Raw genomic sequence first — 14740 nt, 5'->3', positions numbered from 1 at the left:
GCCTTGATCATAACGATATAGCGCCGCAGCTCGGATGAAGTAAAATTACTTCCTATGAACTCCATCCTCTCACAAAGCATTTCGACCGGAAGTTTCACAATAATAGAGATATTATCTTTATACAAGTCAGCGGTCTGAGCCGTCTTTGTTATACGCCCCTCTATTACACATACTGAATTCCAATTCTAAGCTATTTTATTGTTCTTATTTTATTGTTACTTTTTTCTCGGTTGGCCTATATTATTATTTCTGTTTAAAGCGCATAGGGAAAATGTGCAATATGCGCTATATAAATATAACATTATTATTATTATTATTATTATAATTATTATTATTATTATTATTGTCATTGTTATTGTTATTATTGTTGTTGTTATTATTTTATAATAGAACTACACCCTACTTATAAATTGAAATGATAATGATTACGAATAAAAACCACAACAGAAAAATTATATCACATTGTATGTTACCTTTGTCATAAGAGGATGATAACAGTGGGTCTAACTACCAATAATTATATCAGATAAATAACATACTATAGAAGAAAAAAAAATTATAAACAATCAAAATTCACATTATTTAATTGGTTTTGTTGAATTTTTAACAATTGACTTTAAACTTCTTAAAATTAATTCTGGAACAAAATACACGGAATGATTTCCGTGTATTTCCATGATTAGATTACCTGTACTTGGCCATTTATAATATACAAGTTATTTTTCAAATATTTAAAAAACATCATTTATGTTCACTAATACCTCATAACTATGTATTATACCGTTTCGACAATAAATATTTATCATATCTATATCAAGTATACACCATGCAGATATTGTAATAGATTTTGATTATTTTGTTGTTTTTATCTGGCTGCACGAATAGATATAATCATTTATTGTCAATAATACGTGAAGGTTGTTTACATAATCACAATTCACCATGTAGCTCTATAACAATCACAATGACGCTCATAATAAATGTATATGTTCTTCTTGTAAATGTTAAAAAAAATATTATGCATTTTATTTTGAATAATAAAGAAGAGTGTAAACAAAATAATAATAAATGCAAAATGCTACCAAGACATTTGCAATAATGAAAGAATAGAGAATTAACAAATAAACATTGCAATGATATTTTCAAATTATATGTCATTTATAATGCCACATTGAAATATATCGTTAATATCACCAACACTATAAAACACACGATTCCTAGTAGGGAATCAATATAATCCCAGAGTGCTTGTAGTTCCTTTTCATTGTTGTCCCTGTCATTTGATGCCATTGCTGCTGTTGCTGGTGTTTGTTTTTCTTGTTGATCTTGATCTTGTATTTGTTCAGAGTCTTCTTCTTTTTCCACACCAGTTCCACCTTCCGGGCTGCGTGTTTCATTCGCTTTTGTTTGTCTAATACACTTCCATAACGCGGATATTTTATTGAGAATGTACTTTGTAGGTTTCAAGCATACCTTATACACACTCCCTTGCTTATATATATTACAAATCATAATTTCCAAAAACATCGAAACCATCCCAACACCGATTACCGCATTAAAGTAGGTTCCTAAAAGAGAATGGGATTTATACACAAATTAGTAGATACAAAAGATGTTTATTTATGTATTTAATATAATTTATGTATTTAATATGATAAGTTAATAAAGTAATATAACGTGCCTATTATGCCCACCAAAAGCTTAAATAAACGTCACACGCAAACAGAAATTGACATTTTAATACCGTATGAGGTTTCAATCAAAACAGCAAATGTAACTTAGAAAGGTAACATACATCAACTTGAATCCAAGAAACGCTTTGGGCCAAACAAACACCACCCTATGTTGCAATCAAAGGAGGAGACAGAGGAAACGGAGGAGGATGATAAGTGAGAGAAGAAAGATGAGTAAAGCAGGAGCAGCACCGTTCATCTGGTTATAATATATTGACTCCAGAATAATGGGAATTTTTCTTTTCAATTTTTTCCGCAATTAATTTTAATGTACAATTACATATTGATAAACTATTTTAAATGATTCAAGTAACTCCGTTGTACGTAAAAATAATACGGAAAATTGGTTAACTCGGCAAGCTTAAAAAGATGAAAAGAAGTAAATAAACACATTACTCGTTCAATGCCGATACAAATACAATCTGAAAATAGACATCAAACACTAAAAGGAGAATGAAAACGCGAAGACACTTCAAAACAGAGAAATATTTGTAATTAACATTTTAAAATATTAAAAAAAACATAATTCCTTACCACCTACATACTATTTTTGTTGTTAAATTTTAGAGATTCATTACACTAGTGAGGAATAGGTGTTTAACATTTTTTTCACAACCATGGCATAACAATTATAACTAATTAAAAGCAAGGTTCATCAACATTAATCATCATCAAAACAACTGTATGCGATATTTTGGATCGTTTTTAAAATGATGCTTAAACATATGATACAATATAATTACCAAAAACCGATGCCTCGTTTCCAACCGGCGGCAGAGAAAACGCAATGATTTGCTGAAAGATTACCAACGCTAGTACTGATGTGATTCCAAACGAGAGTTTTTCACCACTCTCAACAGGAATAAAGAACACGAAGCAGATAAGAAAAGAACACATATAATAAGGAATTAAAATAAATCTCCACTGAAACTCATGACGTCTCTTTAGATGCACAGAGAAGATAGCATACACATACGGGTTGGATTCAGTATTGTATTTCTCAATTTCGCGGCTTGCAGTGATATTCTCAAGTTCCCACACACCGTTGTCATTGAAGAGGTTTTTTTGATCAAGTTCACGACGCTGTGGATTAATGTCTAGCTCAAACACGTCATGATTCCAAGAACCAAATATTAGGTTGCATGTTTGATTATCATATGGGTATAATTTGATGTGAATATTGCAGGAACTTTGAAATATAGAATATGCTGAGTATGTCGCACTACCGTCAGAACATACGTGTACTGGTGCGTCCGGCAGGAAATAACGAAATTCTTCATCGCGGCTGGAAGGAAAATTTTTTTTAATCGGGTTAGTTTATTTATATATACAATTGAATTTAAGTTAAAATGTTAAAGGTCGTGAAAATGACACCAGTCTAGTCTAATGTGTACTGTTTAGTTGTATTTTGCAAGTATTTAACTGAATTGGAGTTAAATGCATTACTTATCAACTAATATCATTTATAGACATACATACCGTACAAAAAGTTTGAATCCATCAGTATTTCGAAAGATCAATGTTAAAACGGGAAGAGTGCCACCTTATGCAGCAACCAAATACTCTTATTATACTTGATTAAATACTGTTATGTTTTTAGTAGAAGATATATTTTAAAATTTTGATAGCAATTAAATAGCGAAAGCAAGTTTGTCACTTGTGCTTTACAGCGAATGAAAATGAAAATAATAATAATAATAATAATAATAATAATAATAATAACAATAACAATAACGATAATAATAATAATAATAATATTAATAATAATAATAATAAATAATAATAATAATAATAATAATAATAATAATAATAATAATAATAATAATAATAATACCACCAAAATCCAAAATATGACAATTTGGGGGTTTCAAAGGCTTATTTAATCGATTGATATGTATACAATAGGCCTACATATATGTTTTCCTCCCTGACGAATTGTATTTTTGTTCTTGACCGGGGGAGGGGTGTTGTGAAAGGCCCTGGTTGAGGAGTAACAAATTATTTGACCATGTCAACTAGATGTGTACCACCGTATGGCAAGCCGTTTTATCATTTACCTCTGAATTGCCGTTAAGTCGAATGCATTACAGTTAACTGTAATTCAATTACAGTTAACTGAAATACATTCGACTTAACTGCAATACATTACAGTTAAGTGTAATGCATTACAGTTAACTCTAATTCAATTACAGTTAACTCGAATTCAATTGCAGTTAACTGCAATTAAAATTTTTTTTTTGAGTTAAGTGTAATTTATTTAAAGTTAACTGCAAATCTATTTCAATTATGTCTATTTCGGCTTAATTCGAAAATATTTGCAGTTAACTTGAATGCATTTCAAGTTAACTGCAAATCATTTCCAGTTAACTGTAATGCAATTTAAGTTAACTGCAATTCAGGGGTTGGTTGTAATTAGCGTTAAGTGAATACGATTGGTTGTTTGCGTTTACGTAATATCAGTGCTATATGATTGGTCAGCCACAGTTGATTGAATTACAGTTATGGTGTATTTTCATTAAGTAACTGTGATTGGCTGATGTGCTTTTTCCGGTCGTACTTGCCCGGTAAAAAAGAAATCATCAAAACGGTCGTTCAAATTTAATAAAAATGGCGTCTGATCATTCTGATGATGTACTTTCTACCGTTGGACAAACTGTTCGTAATGTTACTGCAGCATTAGAACAGGGAAACACTGATTATAATCAATTACAGAATAATTTAAATTTAAGAACATGTATTCGTAATGTAAATAGGATTTCTGCGACGCTAGACCAACAGTCATTGGAGGAAGTGGTACAATCAATACAAGATATGATTGACCATGTGGACGAACTGAGGAGGGTGGTAGAGGGGAGCAATGGGGGGTAGGTCTAGGCCTAGGCCTACAGCGGCAGATGAAAAAGAGAAAAACGCCGTTTCAACTATCAGTTGATGCAGATATAGGCCCCATACTAGACCTAGTACCACTGTCAGTACTACTGCCGCCAGTGCTAGCTAAATGATGTCCAGCAGACGCGGTGGTAGTACTACTAGGCCTAGAAGACGTGGTGGTAGTAGGCCTACTACTACTACTAGGCCTACTCGTAGCACTGGCAGCAGTAGTAGTAGAAGGCCTAGGCCTATGCCTGACGTGGTCTCTTGCTCCAAATGCCTCCCAGATTTTGGGTAACTTCGTACTTTTTTAAATAAACCACTTAAACACAATTAAACCGTATAGCAAAAGGATTAAAAAGTTTTTTCTCTAGCTCTAGGCAGTCGATGACGATTCACAGGCGGAAAATTCAACAGCCAATCACCATCATTTAATAGAAATATACCTTATAAGTGAACATCCAATCACAGTCACTTAATGGAATTCCCATATAATGGTCGATTGCACTTAACTCAAATACAGCAGCCAATCACAATCACTTAATGAAATTACCAAAAATGGTCAATTGCAGTTAACTTTCAAGTTAACTGCAATTCCAATGTATTGCAGTTAATTTGAATTCAATTCGAGTTAACTGTAATTGAATTACAGTTAACTGTAATGCATTCGACTTAACTGCAATTCAGAGGTAAATGATAAAACGGCTTGCCATACCACCGATGGATTGGTTCAGAAGCAGATGGCCTCCGAATCTTGTATACTATTTTGACAATAAATCTTACGATTTTTTAAATATTTAAATGTTTCCAGAAGGAATCTTTGAAGACCAAGCTATTGGCTGGACTGACCAAAATAATAAGGATTTCAACTTATTATGGCAAAAAAGAAAAAGCACATTCTATTTTTATTGAAATTGTGTTTTTATTTATTAGATTAACCAATGCATCAACAATTATCCTGTATATTGGTTTTGCATACTTAAACTAAATAAATTTCAATGGATCACACCTGACATCATTAGGCGTATGTATGTGCGTAATCTAGTAAAATACTTTTACGATTAACATGGTAGCCAAACACCTTTTAATAGTAATCGTTCACTTGAAAACAAATGCACGGGTAAAATTCGAAAATCGAAATCAGATTATTTGTATTAGTTGAAAACAAATATAAACACAATCCGAAAGTTTGTGGGATGAAAATGAATTAACGTACAAGGACTCAAAACACAAATTCAAACAGTATTCATCTAATTAAATCTTAATTTTGAAAAAGTTAGCGATTATTTTAGTAATACAGTATGGCCTAAGAACTGAAATTTCAAACTCAAAAGAACACAAAACAGGATGGAAATCTCCAAATTGTATTCACTAAATTTTACTTTTATCTGGCGATACTGAAAAGAATAATGTTTATCTGAATAGTAACCAATTGAGGCTAGGCCTAATAAGATTTCACGCTATATCGCGAAATATCCATGTTATTTAGTTACAAATTACTTGGCTGGAAGGAAGGAAATAGTTAAATGTCACAATAAAACGCTGCTTTGTTAGATTTGTTTTATATAAGGGAGCGGTTCCCTTATAGATTGGAGGCCCCTGGAGCTCGGGGCCAGGTTCAATGAACCTGCTGAACCTGCGGTCGTTACGCCACTATTTGAATATGAGGGAAAAATTAGACATTTAATGTTAGTTTGTATACATTTTCAAAACGGACAATTTCACCTTCCGTGTAGGGGACAAAACACATGTAATAGTCTTTGGAAGTACTGTAAAAATTAAATTGCAATGCTGAATGCGGTTAACTACAAGTTCAGTCACTTAATGTTGGACCGAAAAGAGACGACTACTGTAATACACCATCTTCATATTCAAGTAAATAATATACGGTAATGTGGTATGACGGCATGGACACATCGGGGATCAGTAAAATTTTGACACTGTAACCCAATTCTGATCATCTTCACTGCAAGTACGATGATTCTGTAGCCCTACGTTTTTTACCAAAAAGATAATGTAGTATGACAGTAAAATTGTATACGGGTACATCGGGGATCAGTAAACACTTGACCCCACAACCCAATTCTGATCATCTTCACTGCACATACGATGACATTTGTAGGGCCTAGGTTTTTCAGCAAAAAAAAAAAAAAAAAAAAAAAAAAAAAACCTGCTTCATATCCTTTGAATTAGTTAGAGGTTATTTTATTTTATTAGTATGCTTTTTAAATATGATTCGTACTAAAGTACGATGTACCACAGAAATACATTTGAAAGCAGATTTTCAAAGCAATTATAATGTCAGCACGCACGATTTTGTTTGATATTAAAATTTGTTTAACTATTGCTCACGTTTTAGAACGGCTTCGGGAGGGTGATAATAATTTATTAAATATTTTTTAAGCATATTCCTAAGCAATTAAAATGTTCGCAAGCTCAATTTCGTTTGATATTTTGAAGTTTATTCAAGTATATTTTTCACGTTTTAGAACACCCCAACCCCGGCTTCACATTAAAGGGCCTGAATTATCTTGCATTGGATTTCCGTCACCACCTATTATAGCGACGCCACTGAAATACATAATTAACAATTAATTAACAATAATAAATGTTCGTTACTCCAAAAAGGCTACACATTTTTAGAACTCGTGTGGCTTGACGTTAATTCATTATTTTCATCACTTCCGTCTATAAACATCGGTCTCAAAACTATTATCAATATAAAATGTATTATTAAAAACACTGATATAATGAATATGAAAAATGTATAATATTGATTATCAATAACAACACACATTGAACAAGTTATCATAAACCTCACTTATTGTAGAGAGTGATATCAGGTTTCCAAATTTTATCTACTGGAATAGAAACACAGTCGACATCATATTCAATTGGATCCCAGCGAATAAGCTCGTTATGCCATTTCTGTAATATAAACCAAGTGATTATAGTTAAATTAAAAGGTCTGCCGATTGTCAGTGGCAGTCTGCACGGATCCTCATTATAAAAAGTGATCCGTTGGTTCCGCGCCGTCTCGTGCGTTCGTCGTCACGTTCATTCGTCGTCGCGTTGCCGTCGCGCATAGTGACTACCCAACTTTACACATACATTTTTTTTCTCTGATGAATTGGGGTTTTCTCCCTGACGGGGGCCCTGCCCCAGCCCATACTTGTGCCACCCCTGAGTTCACGGGACAATGTTTAACAGTTAGGCGAGACCTTATTAATTTATAACTTGTTTTAACAGCGAACTTATCGTCAGTGGAGAGCGGACAAAATAAATATTTCTTTTATCTTACTTAGCAAAGTGATTTTGCCAAAAGCAAGAGGAAATAGAAATAATACTTTATTTATGAATGTAAACAGTGTAATAATGAGATAATTACTGCATAATAATTATTCATAGAGTTAAGATTTTAGTTTTTATTAGATTTTAATCCGGCGAAATTACCATTATTAGGGGTCGGAGATTTAGCTAAACAAGGTATGAAGCAAGTCTCGACTAAATTTAATAGGAGTTATGATGATTATTTTAAGTAGAAGAATTTACAATTTATTAAATAAGTAGAAAAAGCTATAGTAGTATTTAAACGTATTATATTAAAATAGTGTCAGTGAATTGCAACAGTATAAGAAAGCTAGTATGTATCTACATAATGTATATATCGGTCTATGTCGTCTTACCATTTTTAACCAGCCGGCGACTCTAAGTTCTTGAAGTATATCATGCTGAAATTAATAATATGATTAGTTAAATATTTTGATAACTAGATTTTTATTTGTATCAGTGGCTAACGTTGGAGATTACGATGAGGGTGTATTGTACGTCTACAACTAGTGCTGTTATAATATATAACTTGAAATTTTGGGTCTTTGACCGAAAGATCTCGTTGATTCTTGTTATCAATACAATATACCAAAAAAACAAAAATATATTTTTGCATTGAATGTGCTTTGTCGAGCTAATTTGAACATTACTAATGGATACCGGCTCTATATAAATGCATTTGATTGATTGATTGATTGATTGATTAATTGACTAAGTTTAAGTACAAATAATATTAATGCCACTCTAAAAGTAGTGGTCCTGGCTGACACAAAATAAATTGCAGCAGACACATACAAATTTGGGGATCCATTGCAATATTTTATTAGCAACTATGTAATCAATCACTGTAAGGAAAAAGGATGGTGGCCAAGCCCACCTGCAATACACAATGAAAACTTTCTATTAACACTAAAACCGGTAAAAATAATAATAGAAAAATAGTGCCCTCATCGTCATGAATGATTTTATCTGTCCTAGTGTATCACAACATAACAAAACTCTATGTCCCTACCTTATGGGGTTAGCATAAGGATCCTAAACGAACAGTCATTCTTATAATTTACGTGCAGCCTATTAGGGTTCTACACATAAAACAACCAATTTACTTTTTCGTAGACTACGTGAGAACAATTAAATCATACTACTCAATTATTTATAGCATAATATATAAGTCTATTCTATTTATACAAATTGTGTAATCATGCACAACCACTCATATCATATAATTTATAAAACGACTATAACACAAGTCTCGAAATATCACAAACAAGATAGCATAGATACTTAGTGATACTGAATGTCAGACCGAAAATGCATGTAAAAACAATGTAAAAGCATGAAACACACATCCAGCGGTGCCCCTGTCATACCGCTCAATTACTTATCTCTAATGACAGTTACAGCACCCGTCACTCTAAAGATGGTTTTCCGGTTTCTCGTACTAAGTAGTAAATTTGGTGGTCTGATAATAGGTCTATCGGTATAACGAGAAACCAGGACCGTATGCAGGGTGATGCAGAGGGTACATTATTTTTCAGTATTCAGGTAATAATAATAAAAATTGAATGTTGTGTAATAGAATTTTATTTAATGTTCGTGTTTCAGTTAGTACACCACTTTATTACAAATGGACTTGTCCAACACTCTGAACGTAAATCTCACACTGAAAAACACAAGCTTTTTATAATACCGGAAAAAGAAGAAAAAAACAGAAGCTTGATTGATGATAAATAATATTAAGTCTACGATTATAAGTGTAAACAATATTACAGTAATTAAATGATAATAAATAATAGGCCAATTAACACCATATAATGAACAGATTTTCTTTTACAGTTTTTGAAATTGTTATAATATTTTTTAGGCCTGCTCTCATTATCACCCTCATGAAATTCTAGATAATCGTCTGTTTACTATTACTATCGTTATCTGAATCATGCTCCCGATGTCAACATATTTAATTGTTAATTATTTTTATAAATACAAACAAAAATCATTTCTATAGTAGTTGTCATTTTCTATGTAATTAATCGTCCTGTCCACTATCACTATCGTTATCTTATTCGTCACTGTTCTTATCCGAGTCAAAGGAGTCGTTTTCGGCAATGGCATCAATCACTTCTGTTGGAAGAATATCTCCTTCACACCACAAAGGCTCCAGCAAACCACTGTCACCAATGCACCATCCGTTATTGTCTTCAGGTTTCGGGAGTTCGTAAATCGGTGTTAGTGCGAGCTTCCAGATCTTGCCCTGATAGTTTGTGCGTTTTATATGCGGGCGCAAGCATCTACGTGACGGTGGAAAGTTGGCCAAGTCAATGTTTTTCTTAACACTGATCTTCCCATCTTTTTCCTTGCACTTCCTACGAAGAAAGTCAAATCTAAGCTCATCGATGCTCCTTGATTTAGATCTGGACCCATATAAAATGCATGTAAAATCCTCTAGTTCCGACACTCCTCCTCAACTTCTCAATTTCTCCTAATTTCTTAAAAATATCTACAAATTTTGGATATTTTCATTCGGTAACGGTACATTTATAATTAAAATTGATAAAATTTACATTTTAATTATTTTTTCGGTAAATAGACCTATAGAATATAGAACAAACTCGTAAATATATCCTCCAGTGTAAAAAACATTTGATTCCTACCGTAGAATGGACATTATATTACAGTATCTTAAAATGCAATGCTTTATTTGAGGGCGTCATCAAATGAGGGCGTCATCAACCTGTTTGGCGGGTCACAAGTAACATGTCTTTGTTTCTTATATTTTTTTGAGTTTTTTTATTATCAAAACAACTTTTTGTATATGTGATACATAATAATATATTATAATAGAGATACTAATTACCATATTTGTACATTTATACATTTCTTTTTAAAACGAAGGTCAACGGCAGCAGCGTCGTATCATATAATTTGCCTCGTGACGTCATTTCTCGATGTAAACAATTCACGACGGTAAGTAGGCAAAATCGGCCTTTAAAAACTTGATTTTCTCCGTAAATCCCAACTTTCATGCGACGCAACATCGATATATGGTGTTTACATAATATATAGAACATATGGTGAGAATTTCGTTGACTACTAAGTCTATGCAACGGTTAAGGTGATATTTTACTGGACTGACTATCAATCACGTTGTCTAAATAAGCTGGTGTTGTGGTCAAGCCTCCTAAATTCTGCCCACTAATTAGTAAATTTTGTTCGTGGGTCATGGATGTCTTGCAGACATGAACAAGCTCAGTGTAAACTGATTAATTTTTAATTAAAGAGAATTATTAAAACAAGTAAGAAACCCTTGTGGTTTTGTTTTACAATCAAATCTAAATATATGTAAAAAGACTTTCATTCTCTTCAAATTTCCTCCGTAATTAGCAACATGTTTTTGAGGAATGAATACATCTATGCATTTGTAATTTACACTGATGAAATCTACGACATCCAAATCCGAAACTTCTACTGAAAAAAGTCAGCCATCGTAGGAACCTGCTTTGAGTTCCGTCTTCATTTCAGGAATTAATTGAAATCGATTTTTAAGGATTGGCCCTAGGTGATAATGCACTTTATAAACAATGGGGAAGGCGTACATTAACTTTCACATAATCTAACATTAACGATTGGCTTACTAGTGGGTCGTTTTAATCAATAGATAATATCTATGGCAATGCTTTTGGGACTGAGCTAGCTGTACGACGGGTCATTCACATGATGTTGTGCTAGGCCTAGTTGTTAATTAACAGACAGCGATGATTATTGCGTTATTTCGTCCGTTGTTTATTAACTGTTCGTTCGGTTTGTAGAAGTTTAAATTTTATCAAAACGTACTTGTGAATTTGAACATCAGTACGTAGACTACCGGCTTTCCAGTTGGGTGACTTAAAAAGACATACTCACTGCTATAACAGGGTTGATTTCATGGCTGCAGCAGAAACTAAAAACTGCCGAAGTTATAACCGGCGTTAATTTTATAGCGCCGGCGATTTTCATTTTATTTTTGCCGACCTACTTTTTTCCTAATTTTGAGGGCTGCATGTAGGTATTTAGTCGTAGGTGTATGATGAGAGAACATAGTGTTTTAGTCATTTTACCCATTCATTTCAAGTGATGTTATTTTTATTTACTGTATTGAAACAAGTGTTTTTTGTTCAAAATCGATATTGAACATAATATGTTGACTTAAATATTAATAGCTGAAAGTGTTCCTAACTCTAATCCTATTCAACTAACTCTATTAGTCAATTAAAATGTTTCCAATTGATTTTTCACTGCATGGCAAGTCACTTTGTTGTTTTTTCCCCATCACGCTAAGCAGGTGTGGTAGAATGAAAAGAATTAATTAATGGACCACCCAAGTTTAGTTAATAAATGGATAGATGAATCCTTGTCTACTGTGCTCATGATAGGAATATCGATTTAACATTTTGATTTGTATGGTACTGGTAAATCATCTCTGTGCACTTAATCCAATGACTCAAATGCAATATAAAAACATAACACCAAAGAGTAATTAAAGCAATAAGAACATGTGGGCTTTTATTATTATTATTTTTTAATTTCCATTCACTTGGGTGTAGTTAGGGCCCTGTAAAAGTAAAGTTTTATGTCCATTCCAATGTGTGCCTACTTATATCAAAACTTGTTTTTCATATTGATCAATCTGCAGTCACCGAATCAGATAAATTTCCAACAAAACGTGTATAGTTACAGTATTCAAACGGTTTAAAAGAACTGCCAAATGAAATACTGATGCATGCAATGATCATAGCATTCTGCGATTTCAAAACGATTTTAGTGCAATGTTTAAAGAAAGTGGACCTTTTGCAATTAGGGGGTGCGTCTGCACCCTCTGCATCACCCTGCATACGGGCAATCTTAGATACGGGCGTGGTTCACGTCTGCACCCCTTGCATCACCCTACCTAATGGCCTGGTTTTTCTCTAATAAACAAGTCTATGATAAAGTTATTTTAAGCTGGTATCTTGTTTACTAATCTTGGAAGTTTTTCGATTGGTTGGTAACGTATTTCATTCTACATCTGAGTAGGGTCACACCTACCTCAAAATGGCCCAGTGTTGTGTTGTGGTCTTTGCTTTAAAAAGTATATAATACAGTGGCGTCGCCAGGGGGTGCGGAGGGTGCGAACGCACCCCCTTCCAGACCCAAAATAAAAAAAAAAAATTAAAAAATTAAAAAAAATAAAATTAAAAAAAAAGAAGAAGAAAAGAAAAAAAAAATGGTAGGGGGTGGGGAGGGGTGGGGAAACATTCTTTGAGAAGAGTTCTTCCACTCCTAATTTGAATCACAATAAGCGGCGTTCTGAAAATCGCGCCGTCGAGTCGAAATCATCGAGATTTGTGTCTATCTAATAAAGGTACATTGTAAACATGCGCATCATGAAAAAGACCACCTATAAATAGATCGTTAGTTGGTGAACTCTCGGGATTCTCCAATGTTTCCGATTCTTACGTCACAAGCCTGCAAAGCATTCTGCGAATCATTGCAGGTGGTCTTGATATAGACAAGAATTTTACGTGTAGAGAATTACAACTCTTCATTCATACTAGCAGTCTACCAGATCTACTCAGTTCACACCGAAGCTAAAAAAAAGAATAAATAAAGAAAAGTGCGTCGATCGTACTCTCATTGTGACCTTTTATCGCAAATAATACGCGCTACGTACGTGCAGCCGCGCCTAGCCTACATTTCTCAATCTCAACGTGCCAGGCGAGGCATCTTGTTTACTTGTCCTGGTAAGTTTTGTCGTATTTTTCCCTCAATTAATAAAATATCAGCCATTTTGGGATTTAACTTAAGTATAATAAAATTTAAAATGTTGTAGGGCCTGAGTGTAAATTTATAAATTAGGCCAGGGCCTAGTGTCAGGCCTGTGACTCACTTGACTGCAAAAAGTCTGGAGTTCAGCGAGCTAACTAAGAAGTGTGATTGTGAGTGAGCTTCAGTAGGCTGCTGCTGGGCACAGCGAAGTCATTCGTCAATCGCGCGTCGCGTCGGCCGGGTTCCGAATATCGTCTAGAGCTAGGCCCTAGAGCTATGCCCTACCCTGGCCCTAGGCTAAACTAGACCTTGCCTAGCTAGAGCTAGGCGCTTGCATACAACAAATCAGCTCGGGATTTGCCTGGTTTGGTGAAGTCTTGGTTACACAGGGGTGACTAGCATATTTTAACTAGGGGGCCTAGGCCTAGACTAATTTAGGGCTGTATGGAAAATCAGTTGGTTCCAGTTGCCCAATTGGTTTTAACCGTAACCAATTGGCAACTGGTTTCAATTGGAACAAGCTGTTCCAATTTCCCTATTGAAACCTTGCCAGTTGGCCAACTGGTTCCAGTTTGCTTTAATTAGTTTCAACTGGAATTTGGTCCTGGAAATGTTATCAAAATACGTATAAGTACAATATTTGTTCGCTTTCATTTTTTAGATCTATCCAAGAGGGCAAGTAAACTACTATGCTTAGTTCCACAAGTTGCAGTGAAGCGTGAGTGCGACATTGACAGCCTGGCGTATACAGATGATCTGCCATCACCAGGATTGGTGCAGGAAGAGTATGAACGCTGGAGAGCCGGATTCCAGCATCACCCAAACCCACCTGATTCTCCTGCTCTTGCCATTAGAGTGTGTGTTGAGGTTTTGAAACATGTATGTCTTGCTTAAGCTAGCATGTACATTACCGGTGACGAGTGCAGAGTGCGAGCGGTCAGCCAGTGTCCTTCATCGACTCCATCACTACACCCGGGCAACAATGGGCATGGAGCGGTTGTCTTCGCTGGCATTAATTCATATTA

At 34.2% G+C, this 14740-nt stretch overlaps 1 protein-coding gene across 3 annotated transcripts in view; it reads right to left on the bottom strand.

The window, feature by feature from the left end:
- Positions 1-309: 309 nt before the first annotated feature.
- The window catches only part of LOC117113473 (neuronal acetylcholine receptor subunit alpha-9-II-like), a 23980-nt gene continuing 9549 nt past the window's right edge, over positions 310-14740 (bottom strand). For all 3 annotated transcript variants that reach the window (XM_033256806.1, XM_033256809.1, XM_033256807.1), the window contains exons 3-6: positions 8291-8335; positions 7426-7532; positions 2477-3018; positions 310-1568 (exon numbers count right to left, since the gene is read on the bottom strand). In XM_033256806.1, coding sequence (XP_033112697.1) covers positions 1159-1568; positions 2477-3018; positions 7426-7532; positions 8291-8335 — 1104 coding nt within the window. In that variant the 3' untranslated portion in view covers positions 310-1158. The remainder of the gene's footprint in view (positions 1569-2476; positions 3019-7425; positions 7533-8290; positions 8336-14740) is intronic.

Source organism: Anneissia japonica, unplaced genomic scaffold (genome assembly GCF_011630105.1).
Source record: "Anneissia japonica isolate Jap-2015-1 unplaced genomic scaffold, ASM1163010v1 scaffold493_len2256704_cov171, whole genome shotgun sequence".
Taxonomy (NCBI): Eukaryota; Metazoa; Echinodermata; class Crinoidea; order Comatulida; family Comatulidae; genus Anneissia; species Anneissia japonica.
The sequence above is the reverse complement of the archived record's forward strand: the minus strand, read 5'-3'. Positions and strand labels throughout refer to the sequence as shown.